Source organism: Aquarana catesbeiana, linkage group LG06, assembly GCF_042186555.1.
Source record: "Aquarana catesbeiana isolate 2022-GZ linkage group LG06, ASM4218655v1, whole genome shotgun sequence".
In the NCBI taxonomy this organism is placed as follows: Eukaryota; Metazoa; Chordata; class Amphibia; order Anura; family Ranidae; genus Aquarana; species Aquarana catesbeiana.
In genome coordinates this window covers 342,822,905-342,848,766 of record NC_133329.1, presented here as the reverse complement: position 1 = coordinate 342,848,766, position 25,862 = coordinate 342,822,905, and the positions used below count along the sequence as shown (strand labels likewise).

General features: G+C 43.8%; 1 protein-coding gene across 3 annotated transcripts in view; it reads left to right on the top strand.

Moving 5' to 3' along the window:
* The window catches only part of LOC141147790 (scavenger receptor cysteine-rich domain-containing protein DMBT1-like), a 45,952-nt gene that overhangs the window by 888 nt on the left and 19,202 nt on the right, over positions 1 to 25,862 (top strand). For 2 of the 3 annotated variants that reach the window (XM_073634970.1, XM_073634968.1), the window contains exons 2-5: positions 6,301 to 6,315; positions 8,808 to 8,961; positions 13,214 to 13,413; positions 14,332 to 14,373. In XM_073634970.1, coding sequence (XP_073491071.1) covers positions 6,301 to 6,315; positions 8,808 to 8,961; positions 13,214 to 13,413; positions 14,332 to 14,373 — 411 coding nt within the window. The remainder of the gene's footprint in view (positions 1 to 6,300; positions 6,316 to 8,807; positions 8,962 to 13,213; positions 13,414 to 14,331; positions 14,374 to 25,862) is intronic. The other variant, XM_073634969.1, reaches the window with a different exon arrangement.

The following is a 25,862-nucleotide window of genomic DNA, read 5'->3' as shown; positions in this document are numbered from 1 at the left end:
ACAAAAGCATTATTTTGCTCATAAAATATGCTCAAATTAATACAAGAAATGTCACTGTAAAAATATGAACTTAGCCTACCTTAAAAGTTGACAGTGTCAGTCAGTAGACCAGTGGACAGTGTCCATAGGGCAGTGGATAGCGTGTAGACAGAGTCAGTAGGGCAGAGGTTGCTGTCAGTAGGGCAGCAAATGGTGTCAGTAGGGCAGTGGATGTGTCAGTAAGGCAGTGGATGTGTCAGTAGGGCAGTGGATGGTGTCAGTAGGGCAGTGGATGGTGTCAGTAGGGCAGTGGATGGTGTCAGTAGAGCAGAGGATGGTGTCAGTAGGGCAGAGGTTGCTGTCAGTAGGGCAGTGGATGGTGTCAGTAGGGCAGTGGATGGTGTCAGTAGGGCAGAGGTTGCTGTCAGTAGGGCAGAGGTTGCTGTCAGTAGGGCAGTGGATGGTGTCAGTAGGGCAGTGGATGGTGTCAGTAGGGCAGAGGTTGCTGTCAGTAGGGCAGAGGTTGCTGTCAGTAGGGCAGTGGATGGTGTCAGTAGGGCAGTGGACTTTGACAGCAGGGCAGAGGATGGTGTCAACAAAGCAGTGGATGGTGTCAGTCAATAGAACAGTGGTCCAAATCATTTGGTGGAGAGGGGATTATGGTGTGGGATTGTTTTTCAGGGGCTGGGCTTGGCCCCTTAGTTCCAGTGAAGGGATCCTTAAGGCATCAGCATACCAAGACATTTTGGACAATTTCATGCTCCCAACTGGTGGGGACAGTTTGGGGGTGACTCCTTCCTGTTCCAACATGACTGCGCACCAGTGCACAAAGCAAGGTCCATAAAGACATGGATAAGCGAGTTTGGGGTGGGGGAACTTGACTGGTCTGCACAGAGTCCTGACCTCAACCCGATAGAACATCTTTGAGATGAATTAGAGAGGAAACTGCGAGCCAGGCCTTCTCATCCACATCAGTGCCTGACCTCACAAATGCGCTTCTGGAAGAATGGTAAAACAATCCCATAGACACACTCCTAAACCTTGTGTACAGCCTGCCCAGAAGAGTTGAAGCTGTTATAGCTGTAAAGGGTGGGCCAACTTAACATTGAACCCTACGGACTAAGACAGGCATGCCATTAAAGTTCATGTGCGTGTGAAGGCAGGCGTCCCAATACTTTTCCTAATAAAGTGTATGCAAATCCACTGTAGTTCTCAGTGATTTAATTTGATTGTGCTCCAATCATGCATATGAAGTGCTTTGTGCTGCAAATCTTCGTGATCCTCTCCACCACTGCACAGTCACACACTGACACTCACCAGACTCAAAGACCCAATGTTTTGTGGTTCAGATTGCGCTGGGCTGTCAAATCCCCTCTCCTCTCCTACTCTCCCCTGATTCCAGCAAAGTACTCCCAAGAAAAGAAATCAAACAGTCTCCATTGCATAACCCTGTTTTAATAATACAATTCTTAAAAATGGCAAAGATAGGAATAAAAGTCACACGATCCAGTGCGCCCAGCGATCTTAGCAGTGTTCATTATGGCTGCCGGCCGCCTTCTCCTGCATGGGTATAGGTGTGCGTTCCAACCAGCGGAAGCTGAGTCACCGGATGTGACGAAGGAAACCACATAACCCCGCCTCTATGCGTTTCACCGTGATGGCATCATCTGGAAGCTAGGGACCTGGTCAATTGGGTTCCTTATACACCTTTCCTTTGGTACCACCCCAGGGGAATTAACTGTTTTTTGTCCTGTTCTCTATTACCATATTCTGCCTTGCTCAGATCGCTGGTTACATGATATATATTCTCATTTCACAATACCTTAATTACAATACCATAAAATTATAATAAATGTACATTACAAATAAAATTAAATGAAAATAAAATAGAATATCAAAGTTCAAACCTACTGGGCTATTAGGCACTTTTACCTTCCCTTCCTACTCTCCTATGTTATTAGTTATATACCATTTGGAGTCACTCTGCCATCTTGTACTTATTTAAAACATTGCAGATCATGCTTCACAGGTACACTATATTGTCAAAAGTATTGGAACACCTGCCTTTACATGCACATTAACTTTAATGGCATCTCAGTCTTAGTCCATAGGGTTCAATATTGATTTGGCCCACCCTTTGCAGCTATAACAGCTTCAAATCTTCTGGGAAAGCTGTCCACAAGGTTAAGGATTGTGTCTATGGGAATGTTTGACCATTCTTCTAGGACAGCATTTGTGAGGTCAGGCACTGATGCGGATGAGAAGGCCTGGCTCGCAGTATCCACTCTAATTCACCCCAAAGGTGTTCTATCAGGTTGAGGTCAGGACTCTGTGCAGACTAGTCAAGTTCCTCCACCCCAAACTCACTCATCCATGTTTTTATGGACCTTGCTTTATGCACTGGTCCAAATCATTTGGTGAAGGGGGATTATGGTGTGAGGTTGTTTTTAAGAGGTTGGGCTTGGCCCCTTAGTTCCAGTGAAGGGAACTCTTAAGGTGTCAGCATACCAAGACATTTTGGACAATTTCATGCTCCCAACTTAGTGGGAACAGTTTGGGGATGGCCCCTTTTTGTTCCATCATGACTGTGCACCAGTGCACAAAGTAAGGTCCACAAAGACATGGATTAGTGAGTTTGGGGTGGGGGAACTTGACTGGCCTGCACAGAGTCCTGACCTCAACCCGATAGAACACCTTTGGGCATTGGTTTGGTGCACCCCCCCCCCCCCCAAATATTGATGAGCACCAGCTGCCACTGCCATCAATAATTAGAGATGAATCAGTTTAGATCCAGATCTATGTTTAACCCTTTGGGGATGAGAGTACCCATTTCAAATATCCATCGTGTCTCATTTTGTGAGATGGCTTTTATCAAATCTGAGCCTCTCCATATTACAACACAGCATGCAGTTCCTTGTCTGTGTATACAATGAGAAGATTCTTAATAATATTTACAATATGGTGATACTCTTTTGAAAATGTTGTTACAAATGTAACAATTTTAATTATCTCCATTCCTCTTATATAACAAACCTCTCCTTCTTTCTGTACAGTGAAGTGATTCCTGTGTTTTGTTTCAGCAATTCTTCTTCCGCATTCTATACTCCAAACGGGGAAGCCTCTATCAGGGGTCCTTTTTTAATAATTTCAGATTCTTTATTAAAAAGTTCAATAGTTGAACGATTCCTATGCGCCCTGATAAGCTCCCAATAATCCCCCCTACTGGTATAGCTTTAATGGTATGAAATGGATGACAACTGGTCACGTACAGGGTAGTGTTCCCTGTACATGACTCTGGAAGGTTGTTGAAGAAACAGATCCCGTTTCCATATTACTCTGTAGAGTGACATCCAAAAAAACTATACTAGTAGCATGATAATTGTCGTTAAATTGAAGATTAAAGTTATTATTATTTAAATATCCCATGAAATCCTCTAACCATAGGTGTGCGCACAGGGTGTGCCAGGTGTGCCTGGGCACACCCTAATCACCCTGTGTCATGCAGATTCCCCCTGTTTAGGCTTCTGATATTTCACCAAAGCCCCCTAATGGGGCTCCTAAAATAAAATTTAAAAAAATAAAATAATTAAAAATAATTTACTGACACCATCCACTAGCCTAGTGATACAATTTTCTTCCCTAATGACACCATCCGTTGCTCTACTGACATCATTAGTATATATACACATGCACACACATATGTTTTTGAGCTTTGGAGTGCACACCCTAATGCCATAGGCTGTGCACACCTATGCCTCTAACTTTAAGGTGTCACCTTCCCATATAACCAGCAGGTTATCTATAAAGCGACTGAACCAATGCAGAATGGGTTTTCTATGTGTAAAGAGAAAATGCCCCTCTCACCATCCCATAAATAAATTTGCCATAGAAGGCGAAAATGTTGCTCCCATCAATGCTCCACATGATTGTATATAAGCCAACAAACATGAAAAAAATTGTGAGCTAAAAGATACTTCATACACTGGAGCAAATACTGCAACTCAATAGAATAGGAGCTATAGTGTTTTAGGTGATATTTTACTGCCTGTAAAGGTAGATGGTGGGGGATACATGAGAACAGTGCTCTCATATCTAATGTGACACATACAAAACTGGGGATCCAATGAATTTTTTGCACCTGTGAAAGCACTGTACCTGTATCTTTTATATACCCTGGTAATCAGTGAACCAAAGGTTGGAGGTGTATGTCCACCCATTGGCTAAGTCTTTCCAGCAGAGAGCCGATGCCAGCTACAAAAGGGCGGCCCTGCATCAGTTCACCTGCTTTATGCACTTTCGGCAAAAAAATGGGCATAACTGGATCCTGGATCATTAGGTACTATGCAGTTTTAGGGCTAATTAATCCCATGTTTTTACCTCTATCAATCAAGACCAGTAAATCTGTGCTGAAATGCTTAGTAGAATCCAATTTGAGGGGCTGATAAGTGGAGCTGTCATTTAGTTGCCTAAGAGCTTCAGCAGAATATTGCTCCTTTGTTAAAGTGATACTAAAGTCTCATTTCTTTTCATTTAAAAATTACAAACAAGTTATATTTACCTGCTCTGTGCAGTGGTTTTGCACAGAGGAGCCCAGATCCTCTTCTTCTCGGGTCCCTCGCCGGCACTCCTGGCCCCTCCGTTCTGCCGAGTGCCCCCACAGCAAGCAGCTTGCTATGGGGGCACCCGAGCCGAGCTGCTGCTCTGTGTGTCCATTCAGACACATTCTCTCTCCTCATTGGCTCACTGACTTTGATTGACAGCAGCAGGAGCCAATGCTGCTGTCTCAGTCAATGAGGAGGAAGAGTCCCTGCCAGCCAAGACTCTCGTGCAACATCGCTGGATCAAGATGGGCTCAGGTAAATATTAGGGGGGCTGCTGCACACAAAATGTTTTTTATTTTAATGCATAGAATGCATTATTAAAAAAAAAAAACCTTCTGACTTTACAACCACTTTAATCTCACCACCACTCCACCTTTATCCACTCCCCGAATAACCAGGTCCCTTAATTTTTTGAGGTGTTGGGTAATTACAGGAGGTGTGTTGAGCAGTTGGTCTGCTATAAATCTGTGTTGTCAGTGTAGATATAACCAGGCTATGCATAAGGTCTTTTTATAGAGTGAAACGCATTAGTGTGGATCGTGTTATGGAGGATTTACTATAACTGATCAGCTGTATTTTCCTCCTGCAGCTGCTGAATGCTGGCAGGAGGGATAGGAGGAGAAGCAGGCTGTCAGAAGCTGCAGGAGAAACATAAAGTGGATTGGTTCTAGTAAATGCTGCCCCCACCAACCCCCCTGTCCAGGTGTCACAGGGAGGCCGCACGGACCCCCTGGAGCATGGGGAGCCACAATCTGGTCTGAATAATGTGTACAAATCTTAGCAGACTGAAATCTGGACACATGATTCAAAACCCAGACTGTACGGGTCAATCCCGGACAGGTAGCAATGCTACCTATGATACAATGCTAGGTGGGAGTGGAGAATAAAGATCCTGCAGGAGGATGCTACAATCATTGGAGATAGTCCCAAGGAACAAAGCCAAAAGTTGCTTTAGGAACTAGTTACAAGATATGCTAGAGAGAAAAGACAGTTAAAAATAACACGTTTGGTACTTAGTATCAGATAAACACAGAAATTAAAATAGTGTTTTCAGGCTCCAGGAATGCAGGAATGCGCAAGGGCTTAGGCAGTTTAAATCGTGTATTTTTGCAATGTAGTTCTGATGATCTGAGAATGCTGATATTGGCCTTGAGAGAAGTTCTGAGAGTACAATGGTCTTTGGGCAATAAGGAGAGGTGTTGTAAGGGTTGTTTGAGTGATGGGCTTCCAGCTATAACAGTTATATGAAGTTGCCATTACCAATGGAGAGACAAGAAAAGCCTGTGATCACCCTGTGGATGAAAAAGCATAAATGCAAGCTTTGCTGACCAAATGAATGTCAGCTCTGTTGCCAATACTTGTTTTTTTCCCTTTTCTTTTCTATCCCTGAACCTGTTCCTTTAAATAGTCTCTGCCTAAATCATATGGGCATTCTGCATGAAAGACTCTATGGGGTTGATGTACCAAGGGAATTTTCAATTTGCAAGAGAATCTTCCATTAGCTTGGTGAAGAAGGTGAAGCTACTGATCCTATCATGTACAAGCAAAAATACTGTTTTTTTTCCTCCTTGCACATGATTTTTTGCAAAGTAATTTTCACCATGTTCACTGAGCTAAGGGAATGCATTCTAAATTCTGTATGTCTTTTATGTTACTGTATGTATTTTATTGTAACCCTCTTTCACTATATCTCTTCTCTTTTCTTTGCCCTGAAATCTAGTATGGACCAGCAAGGGTAGGTGCAATATTCCATACTCCTTGTTATATTGTATTGGGAAGTAGGGTGCAACTATACCTAGTATTTTTAAAGGGATTGTGTTTTAAAAATACATATGAAAAATATGTTTCATTAAATCCCTAAGGGTTAACAGCATGGCAAGAGACTAGTGTTTTGCACATTAGACCCTGCTTGTAATAGGGAACACATTTGCATTCCAGTCAATCATAAAAACACCTCAGTAGCCACGCTACAACCTGGGACAATGTTAGTTGGGAGGGGAAAATGAAGAGGCTGTAAGAAGACACTAAAATCATTGGCATTACTCTCAAGAAACGCAGAAAAGAGTAGCTTCAGGAACAAGTTACATGATATGCTAGGGAGAAAACACATTTAAAAATAAATGTTTTTGGTACTTACTATCAGATTAACATAGCAATGAAAATAGTGTATTTAGGACCCAGGAATGCAGGAATGAGCAAGGGCTTAGAGCTTAGACAGTTAGCATGGCATCTTTGAGCAGTGCAGTTCTAACGATCTGAGGATGCTGACATTGGTCATAAGAGAAGATGAGGTTCTGAGAGTACAATGGTCTTTGGACTAAAAAGAGGAGTGTTGCAGGGGTTAGTTGGGTGATGGGCTCCCAGCTATACTACTTATATGAAGTTACCCTAATCACCGAAGAGGCATGCAAACCTTGCATCATGTATCACAAGTAGATGAGGAGTCTCCTCTTACCCAACACTCCTGAAACTGGTGACAGAGAGTGAGGGCAGAGAACGGCAGGAGTGCCAGAGTTGGAGGCTGTACTGGATCAGTATTGAAGTCAGATGCACAGAGCAAGGAACAGAGGACCACAGAACAGGAACCAAGCACTGGAACATCGTGGTACCAGAACAGCTTACAAGCACTAGGTTGAGGCCCTTGTGAGGGTGGGCATTGTTAGGCAGTGGGGTACTGAATCAGAAGACAGAGGCAGAGTCAGGACACAAACCGAGATCAGGAACAGTGTGGAGTAACATAGTACCAAATCAGGGGGCAAATACAGGGTCCAGTAACAGCGAGGCAAACATAGTACATAGCAAAAGGCAGTAAGTAGAGTCCAGAAAGCAGGGAAAGGTCACAACGAAGAGCCATAAGCATAGAGGCAGATCAGGAGGCAAGCCGGGTCATACATGGTAAGGCAAAACAAGCAGATCAGGTCTCAGGTAAACAAGAACTATCTGAGACCACTCAGCAACCCCCTCCTGCGTCGTTTCAGTTTATATAAGCTGCCGACTGCCAATACTAGTGCCAAGCATGCAAGTTAATTTTTGCACATGCATGTGTGAGCCTACTCACTAAAGCACATGCAGCATTTACCTTTTTGCAGAGGTCTGGGCAGAATTATGAACACACAGCATAAGCCAGCTTGAATTCGTGCTTAATTACATCACCTTGTGGATGAAGAAGCATTCATTCAAGATTTGCTGACAAATTAAGTTTTCTCACCTTGTAAATGTTAGCTCTGTTGTCAAGTGGGACCCAGTACTTGCTTTCTTTCTGTTCTATCCCTGAACCAGTTTTATTAAAGAATAATTCCAGGCATTGCCATGTTATGCATAGTTATATTGGTTCAGCTTTGGCCATGTGAATACAGGAGGTCAGGCACTCAGCTTGAGCTCCATTCAGAGAATGCTTTGCAATTTATGAATGAAAGGTGGAGAGCATGTTACCTTCCCAACTTTCCACCTCGTCCAATCAGAGAACACTTTGCTTTCATTCAGAATACAAAGCATCTGAATGGCGCCCGTGACAATCGGTCGACTTCCTGTGTTCACAATGCAGGAGAGCAGCCACTTGACACAGGACCTGGAAGCAGTGGAGATCACCGAAGTAGTATTGTCTACTACAGTGATTCCTAGCTTTCAGAGACCCCTGCCTGGTATGTCATATACATAGAATACGTTGGTACAAGCTGAACCAATGTAATTATGTATAACATGCTGATGCCTGGAATAATTCTTTAAACAGTCTTTGCCTAAATCATATTGGCATTTTATATGAAAGACTCTATGGGTTTGAAATAGGCTGTTCACTTGGCAAAGGAATTTTCACTTTGTAAGGGAACATTCCATTAGCTTAATGAATGAAGGCATACCCTTCCGACTTCCATGGTCCTATCCTTTTTTTTTTTTTTCCTTGCGAGTGATTGGGAATTGTTTGAAAAATTTTCACCACATTCTCTAAACTAAGGAAAGATACACTTTGTTTGATGTAATTGGAATGTACAGTATATAATTTATTTAAACTGAAAGTACAATTGTGCTTTGAACATGAAGAAAACAAACCCCTTTATTAAAAATATAGTATTGTATATCCTGATAAACCTATTTGAACTGAGAAATTAAATTAGCTTGGAATAAAGCAGTCACACCTCAGAAACCTGTTAATGGATATTCTGTCCCCATAATAGCTACTTAAAGAATGTATCTCTGATTTTATTTAAATATAAATTAATCTGATTTCAGTGCCAAACCGAGAATGCGGAGGTCAATTAACCAAGGCCACGGGCTGTATAACAAGTCCCTTCTACCCAAGCAAGTATGCGTCAAACACTTTGTGCATTTGGGAGATTATGACACAGCAATACACCTACATACAGATCACCATTGACATTGAAAGGTGGGCATTTTATATTTCTCCTTGCTTTTATAGGAACAAGTGGTGCAATACTTTACAGAAATGGTCATCATCACTTATGTTCACAAAAAGATTTCCAGGGCATTCTCACGCTGAGGAATGACAGACTGCAAGATGACCCTCTGGTGATACAGTTTGTGGGAATATTACATTTCTTACAAGTAGTTTTGGGACTGACATCATTGGTTTGTCCTCTCTTCCTTGGCCTTATGGTTTTGGAGTCTGTGATCCCACATACCACAAGCTAAGCTTTTAGTGACTTTTGGGCCTATGACCATTTAGCCCCTTCAATGGGCTCTGGCATGTCCCATCCTTGAAGGGTAGTTGTGTTCCTCTTCGGGGGTGCCCTTTGTGGAGCTACTGCAGCCTCTGGTGTCCTCTGCCCATTCTGGGATTCAGCCTCTGTGCCCTACGCTAGTATCTTCCTCCTCCTTTCACATTTCCTCCTGCCTTCTGGTCTTGGGCCTCTGTGGAGCTGTGATGGGTCGAATTTCTCTTACTAAATGCTGTGAATGTCCTGGAAATCTTTTTGTGAACATAAGTGATGTAAAAATTCATTTTGACCAATTGTCGTTACCCCCGAAGAAAAGGTCAACCCCCTTTTTACCTCGAAACGTCGGGTCATATGTTTATTGTTGTTCCATCAACCTTATCATTACATTTGATCATTGTCCTATGTTTATTCATTTCCTCTCATTTGTATGCATCCATTTTTAATTATGCATTACTGTTAGGTCATGATGATCCTTTTTTAAACTTTTTTTCTAATAAATTTTAGAAAATGTTAAAAATTTTCCATTACATTTGTACTGTGAGTGACCCATTTCGAAAGTCCCATTAGAGGAGCTACACTCCTTGTGAGTGTGTTTCTGTTTCGTATTATGTTAGGGATGTGGGTCCACTCCTAACCTACAACTCATACTGGGGTGACACCTCCCATCTCGACCCTTCATCTAGGGCAGGGGTGTCAAACTCAATTTCATCGTGGGCCGCATCAGCATTATGATTGTCCTCAAAAGGGCCGGTTGTATCTGTAAGATTAGATGTCTAGCGCATCCCCTCCCCTTACATTAGATGTCAAGAGCCACCCCACCATCAGAAGTTGAGTCTCCTACTCTCCCTAACATCACAGTGCACCCCCTTTCCTTATGCTGCTGCTGGGAAGAAGCTGAATGCATTGCTTGAAAGCAGAAAGTAGGGGTCTGGAGAAGGACCGGAGGATGGCTGGAGCTTTCCTGCAGCTGCAGGAGAGGTGTGAGGGCCACATAAAATGGCCTGGAGGGCCAGCTTCAGCCCGCGGGCCTTGTGTTTGACACCTGTGATCTAGGGTATATGCAAACCTCTTGCCGACATTGACAGTGGGAGCTGTTTGCAAATAATTAGTTGTAGTAAAAGTACTGTAATTGTGAGTTTGCTTAGACACAACTCTATAGAGACACAGGAGTTGTCTCAAGTGTGCGAAAATGGCTGTAACTCCCAGGAGAGCACTGAGGCTGAGAGCAGGAGTGGTTTGCAGCATTAAGCAGGCCATACATGGATCAAAACTTAGCTGGTTCAGCAGGGCCCAGCCAAATTTCAATCCATGTATGGGCAGGCTGGTTGCACACAAGTTGATCTATTGATTGACTTGTGTACATCCAGCCGGTTGGAAAAATTTCTCTCGATCAGCGTCGCCGGTTATGGCTGGCGGTGCTGATCAGTGTATTCTGATGGCTGGAAGTCTCCCCACTGTCAGAACCGAGTGGTGGCCACTCATGCAGGCCGCAGGGGCGCCACCCCCCTAATCCATGCACCCGGCCCCTAAATTACATGCAGGGTGCCGGACGCATGGATTCCAATGGGTTTTTTTTTTTTCTTCGAAACACATGATCAGAGCCTGAGGCTCTAATTGGCTTCAAAAAGGGTGGGCTCTGGGTGCAGAGCACTGGCTGGCTGGCTGGGGGGAAGGGTGGCTGGCTGGCTGGGGAGGCCGCAGTCTGCCCCCCCCCCCCCAAGAAAATTGAGCACCAGCCGCCACTGATCAGAACACAATAGCTCAGCAGGAGGAATTCCTGCATCAATAGTGAATGTTTGGATGGGGGAATTGAGTAATTTTCTTTCATTAAACTTGCTGGTTGAACAAAAAAAAAAAATGACTTATGTATGGCCAGCCTTTGCCATAATGAAAGATTTGTTTTCGTGCAGTCCTATCAGCTCTGGAGAGAGTCTCTTTGGAGCTGTCATGGCCACATTATGACAGTACTTACTACTTAGATTACATCTAGGTGTCTGCAAGCACCTCCCATTGTCAATACCTGCAGAAGGCATTGCAGTGAATGAAAGGTGGGGTGCAGATTGTAGGATCCGACACTCCCGAAAGTATCAGACTTGTACTAACTTTTGCAAGATTTGTAATTAAAACTGGAGGCAGCTAATTAAAAAAAAATACACAAAGATGTAACATTTTTGATCTATTGAAAAAAAGCATTTAACCACTTCCATACCGGGCCAATTCTGGTATTCCTCTCCTACATGTAAAAATCATATTTTTTTTGCTAGAAAATTACTCAGAACCCCCAAACATTATATATGTTTAGCAGAGACCCTGGGAAATATAATGGGGGGTGCTGCAATTTTTTACGTCACATGGTATTTGCGCAGGAATTTTTCAAACTTGATTTATTTGAAAAAAAAAAACACTTTTGTGTGTTAAAAAAACAAAACACTAAAGTTAGCCCAATTGTTTTGTATAATGTGAAAGATGATGTTACGCCGAGTAAATAGATACCTAACATCTCACATGTGCACACTCGTGGACTGGCAACTTAGGTACTTAAAAATCTCAATAGGCGACGCTTTAAAATGTTTTACAGGTTAGCAGTTTAGAGTTACAGAGGATTGCGCTAGAATTATTGCTCTCGCTCTAATGTTCATGGCGGTACCTCACATGTGTGGTTTGAATGTCATTTACATATGCGGGCGTGACCCACTTATGCGTTCGCTTCTGCATGTGAGCACGTGGGGACGGGGGTGCTTTAATTTTTTTTTTTATTGTTTAATTTTTTTTTTATCACTTTTATTCCTATTACAAGGAAAGTAAACATCCCTTGTAATAGGAATAGGGCATGACAGGTCCTCCTTACAGCAAGATCTGGGGTCTATAATTCCCCAGATCTCTCCTCTAGGCTGGATAAAAAAAAAAAAGATCTCAGGCTTTCCAGCAAAAAAAAAAAAAACTAGCAGTGTTTACATCTGCCGGCGCTGGAAGTGATATCATGACATCTCTTCCGGCCTCTGGGGGTCATAGAGATGGCCGGGGACCATCTAGTTCAGCATCAGCTCTATGGTAAACCGCTGGCGGTTTCATTCTCTGGCTCGCTGGTGGGACGGGTGAGCCAGGAGAAGCACCAGAGAGCGGCAGGAGGGGTGAGACGTCCCCTCCTGCCACCTGTAAATGCAATCAAGCGGCTAAACAGCCACTATGAGGGATTTTGCTTTGTAGGGAATTGCTGCAGCTGCAGGCATCTTTCAGATATCTCCACTCAAAGTCCAATGTAAAAGCTGGAAGTGGTGGGTGGGTCAATTTACTAAAGTTTATCGCATGCAACACTATTTTTTTTTAAAGCGTAAATTATATTAACAGTTTTCACAAAGAAATAAACAGGTACAGTTGTAGCAACATCAGAAATTAAATTCTATATAGAGGGTACAAGTTGACAGTGCCAAAAAGTCAGCATCAATAAAGTAAGGGCACGGTTCCACTCAATGCATGGGACATTATTGTAGAATAATGGAAAAGCAAATGAAAAAAAAAGAAGAGACAAAGCATATACAATACAAAAGAAAGAAAAAAGGGGGTAAGGAATCATGTGCAATATTAGTGTCAAGTGACCAATTTGCATACATTCATTGAATGTGATAATTTAAGAGGCAATTCATTGTTAAAGTTATTGAATGTAAGAGGCAGGCAGCCTGTAGTGGGTGAACCTGCTGGATCCTCTTTACAGCTCTGCTTTTACAAGGTAATAACTGAGATTGCAAGGGCATTTGTTGCACTCCAGGTTGATTTTTTATTCCTGTAGTCTCACACACACACATACACATGCTTGGAAAGCAATGAAAGCGGATATTGGTAAGCAACTGAAACTCTCAGGCAATGAGAATATTTGTTATCTTTATTCTGGAGATATATTTGTAAGGATCCTATTAAAAAAAAACAAAAACTAATGAATTGTTCTTATGTTTGTTTCAACAGTCTAGAAAGTAATCCAACTTGCGCCTATGATTATGTGGAAATAAGGGATGGCTGTGTAGGAAGCAGCATTCTTGGGAAGGTTTGCAAGCCCGGAGTGTACAATTTCTTTTCATCATCTAATAAAATAACCATTGTATTTAGAAGTGACATATCCATTGAAGGCAGCGGCTTTGAGGCTCATTATCAAACTAATTATGAAGGTACAATGCTATTGCACTTTTCCTTCTAACATTTTTCAGCACTAAACTTGCTTTAGATCATTAGAAAGGTTCCTTGGCTAAAGCCCAATTTGATATATCAATCCCTGATTTAACCACTTGAGCTCCAGGAGGTTTACCCACCTTCATGACCAGGCCATTTTTTTGCTATTCAGCACTGCACTCCTTTAACCACTTCAGCCCCGGAAGGATTTCCCCCCAAATGACCAGGCCATTATTTGCCATACGGCACTACTTCGCTTTAACTGACAATTGCGCGGTCATGTGATGTTGTACCCAAACAAAATTGATGTCCTTTTTTCCCCATAAATAGAGCTTTCTTTTGCTGGTATTTGATCACCTCTGCGTTTTTTATTTTTTGTGCTATAAACAAAAAGAGACTGACAATTTCGAAAAAAAAATGAATATTTTTTACTTTCTGCTATAATACATAGCCAAAAAAAAAACACACACACACACACACACACAGCCTTTCATAGCCGACCGAAAAATAGAGAACCTGCTCTCAATCTTTTGCTGGCTGGAATTCTGCCAGCAAAAGTCTGATGGAGCATACACACGGTCGGAATTTCTGACCAAAAGCTCACATCAGACTTTTGCTGGCGGAATTTCTGATCATGTGTACGGGGCATTACTCTCTGTTTCTCATCAGTTCTACTACCCACCACCATTACCACCACCGATACCACCACTACATCAACTAATGGTAACTATACTGTATGATGTTTCCAAGTAATATTATAATTCTATGTACATGTACCTATATGTACACCTATAATTCTAAAATGAGATATAACCTGAACATTTTTGAAAAAAACTTGTTTAGCCTGACACTGCCAAAATACATCATTTTTTGTTCATGCGTATAATGACCTAGTTCACCTTACCTATCTTTTCTAGCTATACTACCCACCAACGCTACCACCACCACATCAACTGATGGTAACTATACTGTATGATGTTTCCAACCAATATTATAACTATGGTAGTAAAAAGCTAATGTATTTTTTTTTAAGATAGAACTTTCACTTAGTACTAGGTTTTCATATATACAGTATGTGTGTGTGTGTGTGTATATATATATATATATATATATATATATATATATATATATATATATATATATATATATATATATATATATATATATAATTTTTTTTTTTAATAAAAAAAATCTCAAGGAAGGTACATCTGATATCAGCAATTCATGTTAGACTTGCTAGACAGAGTCATAAGTGTACAACTGCATAAATAGAAGCAAGTGTAACAATAATAGATTGCTATTACATTGCCAGACAATAATTGTAGCTTATAACATGTAACATGTTGGCACCATGAGATTTGAACTGTATCATCGTTGTCATTTTGTTATGATCTCTCCTCAAATGTTCTGGTTTTCAAAGGTATGTGTTTTATGGTCTTAAAGGTATACTGTAAGAGGGGGAAGGACTAGGCAGAGAGTGTAAGTTGGGGTTTTAATTTTGTATTCTGTCATGCTTGTATATTCCAACCAGTAGCAATTGCTCTGCCTAAAGATCACCTTGGTCCCTTGTAAGGGAGGGTCTTCTATAGGCTTAATATCATTGATCCTGGTGAACCAGTGAGCTAGAATACAAGCAGTGACAGCATAAGGTTATATGTTGGATAAGTATTTATCTTTTGTACACTTTCCAAGGAAGGTCATTGTGGTGTAGAAGGAAAAATGCTGGTAGTTGGTAGTCTTGTTCTAGATTACGATTTTCATGTGAGTACTGATGTTTGGGGCAGCAAAAAACGTGAAGAAGTGGATCTTCATTTGGTTCAGTGGGAACCTTCTACCAGTGTGTAAGGAGTTTATATCCCACTTCTTGGTAGGCATCGCTGTTAGAAGATTTGAGTAAAACAAAGAAATGTATCCATCTTGTCCTGGGAGAATTCAACCTTTAGACTCGGTTCACACAGGGACGACTTGTCAGGCGACCTAGTTGCCTGACAAGTCGCCTCCTGTTCTGTACAATGGAACCGTTCTAATCGGAGCGACGCAAGTCGCTCCGACTTAGAAAAAGGTTCCTGTACGACTTTGGGGGCGACTTGGGGCGACTTGCATAGACTTCTATACAGAAGTCGTTTTGCAAGTCTCCGCGGAAGTCGTTTGCAGGTCGCCTCGCTGAGGCGACCTGCAAGTCGTGCCGCCCGTGTGTGAACCGGGTCTTAGGCCTTTTTTGGATGAAAGGATGTGTTCAGTGTATGGCATAGGTAGGACAGGGTAGAACATGTACATTGTGGGGTTGATTTACTAAAGGACAATAGACTGTTCAATTTAAAAAAAAAATGTATCCAGAGCTTAGTGAATGAGGTGAAGCTCTGCTGACTTCCATCATCCAATGATAAGCGATCAAAAATGCTGTTTTTTTTTTCCTTGCATGTGATTGGGTATTCTTTGCAAAGAGAAATTTGACCACATTCATTAAAGTGTATGTAAATCTCGAACCTTTTTTTTTTTTTTAGTTTTGTATATAGTAGGAAATATATACTTTTTTCTCTGCTGTCTGTGTTTTGTCAGGGAGGTTTCCCTTTACAACCTGTCCCAGGGACACAATAGGAAGTAAGAGAAAAACTCTCCAAAGCAAGAAAATCAAGAGAAAATCTATTTTTAGATAGCTGTCACTATAGCAGATGTTCTGTTGTGGATTAAATAAAGCTTCTCCTATAAGCAAATAATTCCATGTGCTAATAAGCACAATCATAACTCTCTTGTATAATACCAGGAAAGCGCGCTAGTTTATCTCCAAGTAACACAGACAGACGCTGGTATCAGGTTGAGCTTAGCAAAATCCTGCCATATAATGCTCTACTGCTTTTATTTATACTGTAAACATGAATAACAAAGGAAGGTGGTGGCTTCAGAATCAGCCAATCAGACACTTGTATTCTTTCAAAAGAACCAATCACACACATGTATATATTCAAATAGAATTCCAGTAGTGACTTGTGCAGACGGTCGTGTGCAGATCCATGCGGCAAGCATCTTGTGAGACACAAAGTGTCTCACAATTTGAACACTACTTACATGGCTCTGAACACGTTCGTGTGCACATTCTCAGTGCTACCAATGAAGCGAGCCGAACTCTATCATGGCTCAGTGGGCCATCATTTTTGTATGGTTATGCTATGGTTCCCATGTACGCAGATCTGCTTGCTTGGAGCGTTATTGCAGTCGCCATGCGGTGGCCAGCCTCCTGGTGAGGCATACACGAACATCCCTAAAAGAGCAAACACGGGGTCACCAACGCATCTGTTCCACATGCGAGTGGATCCCTTGTCCTGGACACAAGTTGACTAACTTCATGTTGAATCTGGACACTAGAAGATCTACGTCCGGAGTCCCCCATCTTTGGCAAACAGCCCGAAAAATGTTGGAGTGAAGAGACCATTCCCCGGGAATAACTGCTGTGCGACTTAAGTAGTCTGCTTGCCAATTCTCTACTCCCGGAATGAAGACTGCTGATAGGCACGGAACATTCCTTGCTGCCCAAGTTAGAATATGGTTCACCTTTCTCTGCACTGAGAGACTCTTGGTGCCCCCTTGGTGATTGATATAGGCCACTGCTGTGGCATAGTTTGATTGGATCCTGACAGGGCAATCCCTTAATCTGGAAGTCCAGGCCTTCAGAGCCAGATGCACTACCCGAATCTCTAGGATGTTGATAGGCAAGGCTCTTTCAGTTTTTGACCACTGTCCCTGGACAGTCGTCTTCTCTAGTACTGCTCCCCAGCCTGAAAGGCTGGCATCTCTCGTTACTACTTTCCAGATAATTGTTCTGAAGGATTTTCCTTTCAGCAGATTCTGGGTTAGTAACCACCAACTGAGGCTTTGGGACACCCTTGAGGACAGCCGCATTGGCAAGTCCAAAGCTTTTGTTCCAAGCAGACAGGATACTGTTTTGCAACTGGGCATAGGGGACTGCTTCAAAAAGAAGACACCATCTTTCCTAACAACCTCATGCAAAGGCGAATTGAGGGATTTCCTTTCGACCTGACCATCTGCACCAGCTCTTGTATGGAGTTGATTTTTGCCTGAGGCAAGAACACCTTTTTCTGGGCTGTATCTATGATCAGACCCAAATACTCTAGCTTATTTAGCGGTATTAAGGAAGACTTCTCTAGGTTGAGAATCCAACACAGATTTTTCAGGTAATCGGTTGTAATGCGTACACTTTGCTCCAAACGAGGCCATCGATTGGTCTATTAGCAATAGATCATCTAGGTACCATAAGACTGTTATGCCCTGTGCCCTTAACCTGGCTAGAGGTGGGGCCAGCACTTTTATGAACACTCGGGGTGCTGTAGCTGGCATGAAGGGCAAGGCTACAAACTAAAATGCTGTTGTTCTACTTCGAACCGCAAAGACCTTTGGTGAGCAGAAAATGTAGGGACATGCAGATATGCATCCCTGATGTTCTCCTCCTTGTGGGATAGGAACTACTGACCTGATCGACTCCATTGAAAGGAGCAGATCTTCAGGAACTGATTTAGATTCTTTAGATCTAGAATGTTGAATAAAACCCCAAAGCTAGCTCTTCTGTGCATGTACAGGAAACGCCTGAAAAGGCTGTGAAGGTTTTAAGGAACTTAAAGAAGAAACAGAACTATCAGCTGACTCTGCTAGATGTAGCTTGAAAGAGGCACGAACCATCTCTGTAAGAGATTGTACCAGCAATCTCTCAGATTGCGAGGCTGAAAAGGATCATCTACCGTTGTTTCCTCCGCAGAGGAGTAATCGGTATACCTTTCTTCCTGATCACCTGAGGGTAACCCTTCATCCTCTACCCACTGTTCCCTTGATAAAGGGTCTAAGGTGGGGAAGGGGGATCTAACACGCTTCCTATCCTTTTGGATAGCGGATGTGATTAAAGTCGCTAATTTTCATTCTAGGCCCTGTAGGGCAGAGGAAAATGCATTTTCAGTCATGTATACAGGGGCTGAATTTTCTGTGCCTGGGCCTGACCCTGAGGCTTCCCTCTAGAGTCTGACAGTGGAAGCCGTCACCACTGCCTAGAGGCGGATGCCCCTGGCGCAGGGGAAGGAGTCCGTTTAAATGAAGGACGTTTATACTTTCTTTTGGGCAAAAGAGTACCTTTCCCACTAGAAATCATTTGGATGTGTTTGACCAAATCCTCCTCAAATAGTCGATCCCTGTGAAAAGGGAAGCTAATCAGAAGCCTTTTGCAAGGTGCTTCGGCTGACCAAAAAAAAACATTTTTTTTTGTTACCACAGGGTCCTACGCATGTGTACCAGCACAAGCGCAAGGTGGGACGCCTGGTGAATAGAGTCTTTCATGGCATCTATGACAAAACATAGCACCCTTGGTAGTTCGGCCAAATCGTGGGCCTGTGTACAGGGACCTCTTTAAGGGCCTTTCTAAACTGGTCCCTTAGGGACTGACAGATGCCTATTGCTGTGATTTCAGGCTGAGTAATGGTCCCTGCCAAGGAAAAAGAGGATTTTAACAGGAATTTCAACTTCTTATCTATTGGATCATTTGTGCTTTGTCTACTGGACAAGTTAAACTTTTATTCACACTGGAAATCGCAGCGTCAACTGCAGGAACCTTCCATGTTTTGTTGAATTTCTCCTCCATAAGATAGAGAACTGAGAAACTCTTTGGAGGGAGAAAATGCTTATCCGGGTGATCCCATTCAGCATAAATAAGCTTTTCTAGTAATGAATGGATCGGAAATGCATGCAAAGTCTGTAAGGTTTTTAAAGAACCCAAGGAAGAAACCGGACTTTCAGCTAACTCTGTTAGGGGTAGCATGAAAGCGGAGCGAACCATTTCCGTAAGGATTTGAACCTCAGATTGTGAAGCTGAATCATCAACTGTTGTTTCCTCCGCAGAGGAATAATCGGCTTGTTTTTCCTCTCGATCGTCTGAGGGTAATACCTCATCCTGTTCCCACTGTTCCCTTGGTAAAGGGTTTGAGGTGGGGTAGGGGGATCTAGCACGCTTCCTATCCCCTTGGATGGAGGATGCGATTAAAGCCGCTAATCTTCCTTCTAAGCCCTGCAGGGCAGAGGAAAATGAATCTTCAGTCACGTATACAGGGGCTGAAGTTTGAGAAGCAGTTGCACCACCAATTGCTTCCAATGACTCACCCTGGCTTGCCATGTCAGGTATCTCCGGAGAGGATGACAGTGTGGATGCATGACTGGAGTTCCTGGCTCCTGGGGGTGGAAACTTTCGTACCTTTGTGGTAGTTCTGGAAGTCATAGTGCTAGGCACAAAAGCAGACGCACTAAAGAAAAAATATACCATTTGCTGAGCAATAGTTTAAAAAAAAAACAATGCCACCATAAAGATCAGCTTTTGGTGCTGAATAAAAATTGTATTTCCTGTACTGGAAATGCCTGTATACACCCCTCAAGTGACCCAGCGCTCCTGTGTCCTCCAGACTTCCTCTCCTCCGTTACTGATATGAGAGGATCTGTCCCTTAAAAGCCTCAGGTGAGCCTGATCTGGCATTAGTCAGCGCTTCCGCCCCTCAGCGTGGGCTCCACGAGGACACTCTCCTCCGCCGCACGCAGCGACGCCTGTTAACCAAGCCCCTTAATTCCCGCCCCCCTCCTTCTTTCAAAAGAACTAATCCGCGTGCGTGAACGGCATTCGGGTCTGCAAATGCCTTTGAGGAGCAGTGGAGCAGTGGAGCAGGGCTTTCCGGATCCCGGTCGGGAAAAAGGTTAGGCACCGTTGATTTTAGTAGGGAGATGTGAAATACTGGATGAATTTTCAGATTCTTAGGTAGTATTAATTCAAAGGCCACAGAGTTGATTTTTCTTTTAACTGGAAAAGGCCCCAAGTATTTCGGACCAAGTTTTTTGGAGGGACATCTAAATTTTAAATTGCAGTAGATAACCAAACCTTGTCTCCCAGTTCCAGATTCAAGTTACCCCTCTTCTTCTTGTCAAAATTTTTTTTATTGCTTGCCTGGGCTTTAGAGATGGTATCCTGGAGTAATTTGTTGTTAGAGTTGAAAAAAGTTTAGTCTGTCTTGTACAGAGGGTACGGAAGACTCTATAGGCAATTTAGGCAGGAAGGAAGGGTGATATCCATAATTGGCAAAAAAAGGTGATTGCTTGGTAGCCGAGTGAGTGGAATTATTATAAGCAAACTCCACCAGTGGGAGAAGAGGTGACCAGTCATCCTGAGAGAAAGAGGTGAAGCAATGCAAGTATTGCTCCAAGGTCTGGTTAGTCCTTTCTGTCTGTCCATTTGTCTGAGGGTGGTAAGTAGTGGACAGACGGAGTTCAATGTTTAAAGCTTCACACAGAGCCCTCCAAAATCTGGAGGTGAATTGCACCCCTCGGTCAGAGACGATGTTGTCAGGGATACCATGCAGTCTTACAATTTCTTTGATAAATGTGGAGGCAGTCTCAGTGGCAGAAGGGGTGCCTTGCAGGGGTACAAAATGTGCCATTTTGGTCAGACGATCAACAACAACAAATATAGAGGTATTAGTTCTCAGACAGGGGAAGCTCCATAATTAAAAATCCATAGATGTCATGCTCCAAGGTTTCATTCGCACAGGAAGACATTCCAGTAGACCCCAAGTCTTGGCTCGATTGGTTTTACAGCGTAGGTGAGTTTGTTACAGTCCTGTATTAGGTCAGGCCACCAGAAAGAACGGGAAATTAAGTCTATACTCTGTTTAAGAACAGAGACTCTGAACTGTTCCGGGACAAAGATCTGTTTTGTGATAATAGAGCCCGTCCTTTAACTGGAGAGGTAAATCTTGAGAAGGGGGGTGCTCCATCATATCTGCCTTTATTTGGGACATCAGATCTGACTGAAGGAGGAAATTCTTGGCCGGCAGGATAGTGTCTGGCTCTGAGGGTTGGACTGGACCATGGAACATGCGCGACAGCGCATCTGGTTTGCTATTCTTAGAACCAGGACGGAAAGTGATGTGGAATATGAAGCGAGAAAAAAACAATGCCCACCTTGCTTGCTGGGGCCTTAATCACTTGGCTGTTCTCAAATATTCCAAGTTCTTGTGGTCGGTGAAGATGAGGATAGGGTGAGAGGCTCCCTCCAACAGGTAACGCCATTCCTCAAGTGCAGCTTTATTGGCCAACAATTCCCAAACTCCAACATTATAGTTCCTCTCAGAAGGATTCAGTTTCTTGGAGAAGAAGGCTACGGGATGCAGTAAAGATTTAGGGCCCTGTCGCTGAGATAAAATAGCCCCTACGGCGTTCTCAGAGGCGTCTACCTCCAAAACATTGGCCAAGGCTGGGTCGGGATGCTTTAGAATGGGAGTAGAGTTGAACAAAGTCTTTAATTGTTCAAAGGATGCTTGTGCTTCAGGGGCCCATCGGAAGGGAACATGCTGTTTGGTTAGTTGTGTAATAGGAGGAATAACGCCAGAAAAGTTTTTAATAAACTTCCTATAAAAATTATTAAATCCCACAAACCTTTGTACAGCTTTTCTGTCAGTAGGGGCTGGCCATTCCAGGACTGCAGCGACCTTCTGGGGATCCATGGAAATGCCATCAGCGGAGATAATAAGTCCAAGAAACTGTATAGTCTGCTTTTTGAAGTCACGCTTCTCAGCCTTGGCATAGAGGTGGTGTTCACGAAGTCTACTCAAGACATTCTTCACATGAGTGCGATGTAATTCTACCGTATCAGAGAATATAGGGATATTGTCAAGGTAGACTATAATAAATAGATCAAGGAAGTCCTGAAAAACATCATTTACCAAGTGCTGGAAGGTGGCAGGGGCATTGCAGAGGCCGAAGGGCATAACTAAATATTCAAAGTGCCGAAGCGTGTCCTAAAAGCTGTCTTCCATTCGTCTCCCTCTTTGATCCGGACTAAGTTGTAAGCTCCCTTCAGATCAAGTTTGGAAAATATTCGTGCTCCCCGCGGAGTCTAAGAGCCAGCAGGTGTTCACCAAAGCCTCTAGTGGTGAGGATGGACTGGGCTGCAACTGGCTCCAGGTCGCGACCCCCAGGGTCCCCCAGCTCACACCCACAGTAGGCAACAGGAGGATAGGGATAGTAAGGGAATAAGCCAAGGTCTGGGCCACAAGCAGACAAGGACAACAGAGTTCACGCCAAGGTTCAGGGTCACAGGCAAACAGGGGTAGTCGGGACATGCCAAAGGTCAGGGTCATGAGCAGACAAGAATAGTTGAGAACACGCCAAGGTCGGTAACAGAAACAAACATAGAGCACACGGCAGGCAGAAAACAGGAAGCCAAACACACAAAGGTTGATCAGCAGGGCTGGCCTGCAGTGCAGAGGTTAACATAGAGTTCTCTGATAGGCGCTGGGGTGGAGCCATGCTAGAGGAGAGAGTATAAAAGTAGTCAGGTGAGAGTCAGCTGGTCTCTAGAGATGAACACATTGAGACAGATAAGCTGACAGACAAAACTGTATTGCATAACCTTGACACCTTTAGCCAAGGTAGCCCCAGGATAATGAGAGAACTTGAGACCAGAGCCGTCCGCCAGATGAACGGCAAATTCCTGCCTCTTGGTGCATAGGGATAGTTGATGTAAAGTAACAAATGCTGAATCCACAAAGCAACTGCAGGCTCTGGAGTCTATAATTTGGGATACAAATGTAGCACTAACTCACGGTGGAGCTGCTGATTTAAAGCGGGCTGTTACCGTCACCTTGTTACCTGTAATTTCACCAACACCGGGTCTAGGGGTCTCCGTTGAGCTTACTGCGAGGCAACGTAGGCACTAGTCACTTAAGTACTTTTTCAATGCTTTAATGGGGATAACTGGAAGAAGTAGCAGGAAAGAGGTAGAAGGAGAGTTGCAAGGGTGTTCAAATACCTTTTCTTAGCGTAGCGTCAAGGAATTTAAATCTTTAGGATGAATGTATCCTCAGCTTAGGATTAAATCTTTGCCTGCCCGGATAGGTTTCTCTCACTGACCTAGCAGCCGGAACGCAGCACAAACAAAAAGTCTCTGCCACAGACTTTGGTGGGACAAACTCATACGATCCTCTGCCACAGGATGTAGTAGTTTTCGATGAACAGCAAACACAGTACCAGAACCTTTAAGCCGACCCGGCAGTACTTATGTGGTAGTGCAATCTAGGATGCGTCCTCCGAGTCACCCGGCCCCTCTCCAGACCAGCGCTCCGCATGATCCCTTCCAAGACGGGTCCTCCCCTAGATTCTTCTCAATTGTCTGGCTCCCACAGGACAGACAGCACAGGACCATCCCAGCAGTAGCAGGCCCCAGACAGACTTCTGGGCCTACCCGCCCGGCTGCAGCGGCGTAACCCTCCAAGCCGGAGGGCTACGAGATAGCACTCACTGACACATACCTCTAGGCCAGGAGGGCCACAAGGCAAAAAGCTTCCCGAAACATGGCGTCTGCCCCATAAATACCCTCTCCCAGAATGCAACTCAGAGGACCACCTCCGCCGAGTTATCTCCGGGACAGAAGAGCACTTATACACTTCAGCTTGTTGCTTTCCAACATTGACCCACGATGACAACGACACCACACGCGCAATGTGGAACTGCACGCAACACAGCCAAGCTGGAACAGAGGCTAAACTAACCTTAGATTAAACCTGAACAATGTATAGCACAGATGACCCATTAAATTTACCTATAAGCGGTAGATTAGAAATCTACCAGCGCTACACAAAAATAGTCTTTCCTGGTAATTGGAGCTGGAGCGGAAGAGAGAGATGTGACTGGTCCCTCCCAGGGAGATGCATCATGTGGGGCAGCAGAGAAGCGGATTTGAAAGGTTTCACAGGGCAAGTCTATATGAATTGGTCAGCCTTTCTTCAGTAAAAACAAAGTCTGTTATGTTGTCGCCGGAGGCATTCAGAAGAAGACAGAGGTGGTCTTGGGAAACTCCCACGGGGGGATTCATGGTACTCCTTATTCTTAATGGGCACCTTCTGTGTTCTGGCAGAATCTGCAGAAATGGAAGAAATAGTATTGGGAAGTACAGGTAGCTTGGTATTAGTCCTCTCAGATCGCCTTTCATGTAGCCGTCGGTCGATCTGAATGACAAGATTGATCAGATCTTCCAGAGATGTGGGTACCCCCACACGGGCAAGTTCGTCTTTTAACATATCAGAAAGTCAGAGATGAAATTGATGGTGGAGAGCAGCCATATTCCACTGAGTATCCATACTCAGAACACGAAAGTCTGACACATAGTCCTCCACATACCTTAGGCCTTGCTAGAGTCTGCCGAGTGTGGATTCTGCAGTCTGCTGGAGGAAGGGATCAGCATACAGCTGGGACATGGCAGAGAAGAAGGAGTCGGTAGTTGTCAAAGCCGAATCATGTTGTTCCCGAAGATGATGAGCCCAGGAAAGAGGTTCATTTAGTAACAAAGTGATGATGGACCCTACTTTAATGCCTTCTGAAGAGAAAGTTTGGGGTAACAAGGAAAAATACAGTTCACATGCGTTTCGGAAGGTACGAAACTGTTTGCTATTTCAGGAGAAGTGTTCTGGCAATGGCACTCTGGGTTCAGGAGGAATGACGTCCTCACAGAGCAGGCTAAAGTGCACAGAAGAACTCACAACAGCAAGAGAGGTGGAAGCAGGCGAGACGTCAAGCTGGTTCAGGGGCTGACCTTCCATCCAGTTCAGATTAATTTGGAGACTCTGTACTGTATGGGATAGTGCAGAGATTGATTGGCAAATGTCCTCAAAAGGTGAGGCCTTCCTTTCAGACTTCATTGTTGGCTGACTGATACTGTCACGTACCTGGTAGGAGTCTGAAATGACGAGGTCAGGCTCTCTTGTATCTCCGACCTCGGTCCCACTGAGAGTGGAGACAGAGGGAATCAGGGGACAGGAGGAACACGAGTGCCTGCAGATGTAGCCCTGGAAGCCTGAAGCAGACGATACGACTCTTGAAAGGCAGGAAGGCGCAGCAGGTCGCTGGAACGAAGTTGCAGTTACCCAGGTTGCAGAGTAGAGCCAAACAGGAAACAGGAGCGTAGTCACAAGGAAAGTCGGTTTGGTAGCAGGCGGGCAGCAGGGTACCAAGACATCAGGCAGGAACAGGGTCAAATAGGAAGCCGGGTTCAGGAACCGATAATCAGAAGTATAGGTGAGTCCAGCAGCAAGGTCAGGGAAAGCCAAGGTTCAGCAACAGGTAATAGCTGAAGATCAGTCAGCATCTGTCTGAAGTCAGTGCGCCCTTTAAATAGGCCGTCTGGCGCCAAAGGAAAGTGTGGACGCGCTCCCGCGGACGTGAACACTGCTTTGCGCACGCGCATTGGCGCATCTGCGATCTGCTGAGTTCTTTATGCGTGCGCAAGTGTGCCCAGAGCACAATGACAGTTCTCTTACACATACAATGTTTAATATATGATAGAAAGGCATAGGTGGACTTTTTACAGTTCCTAGGCTCCTTCCCTTATCCTCACTGCAGGATACTGCTGAAACAGACA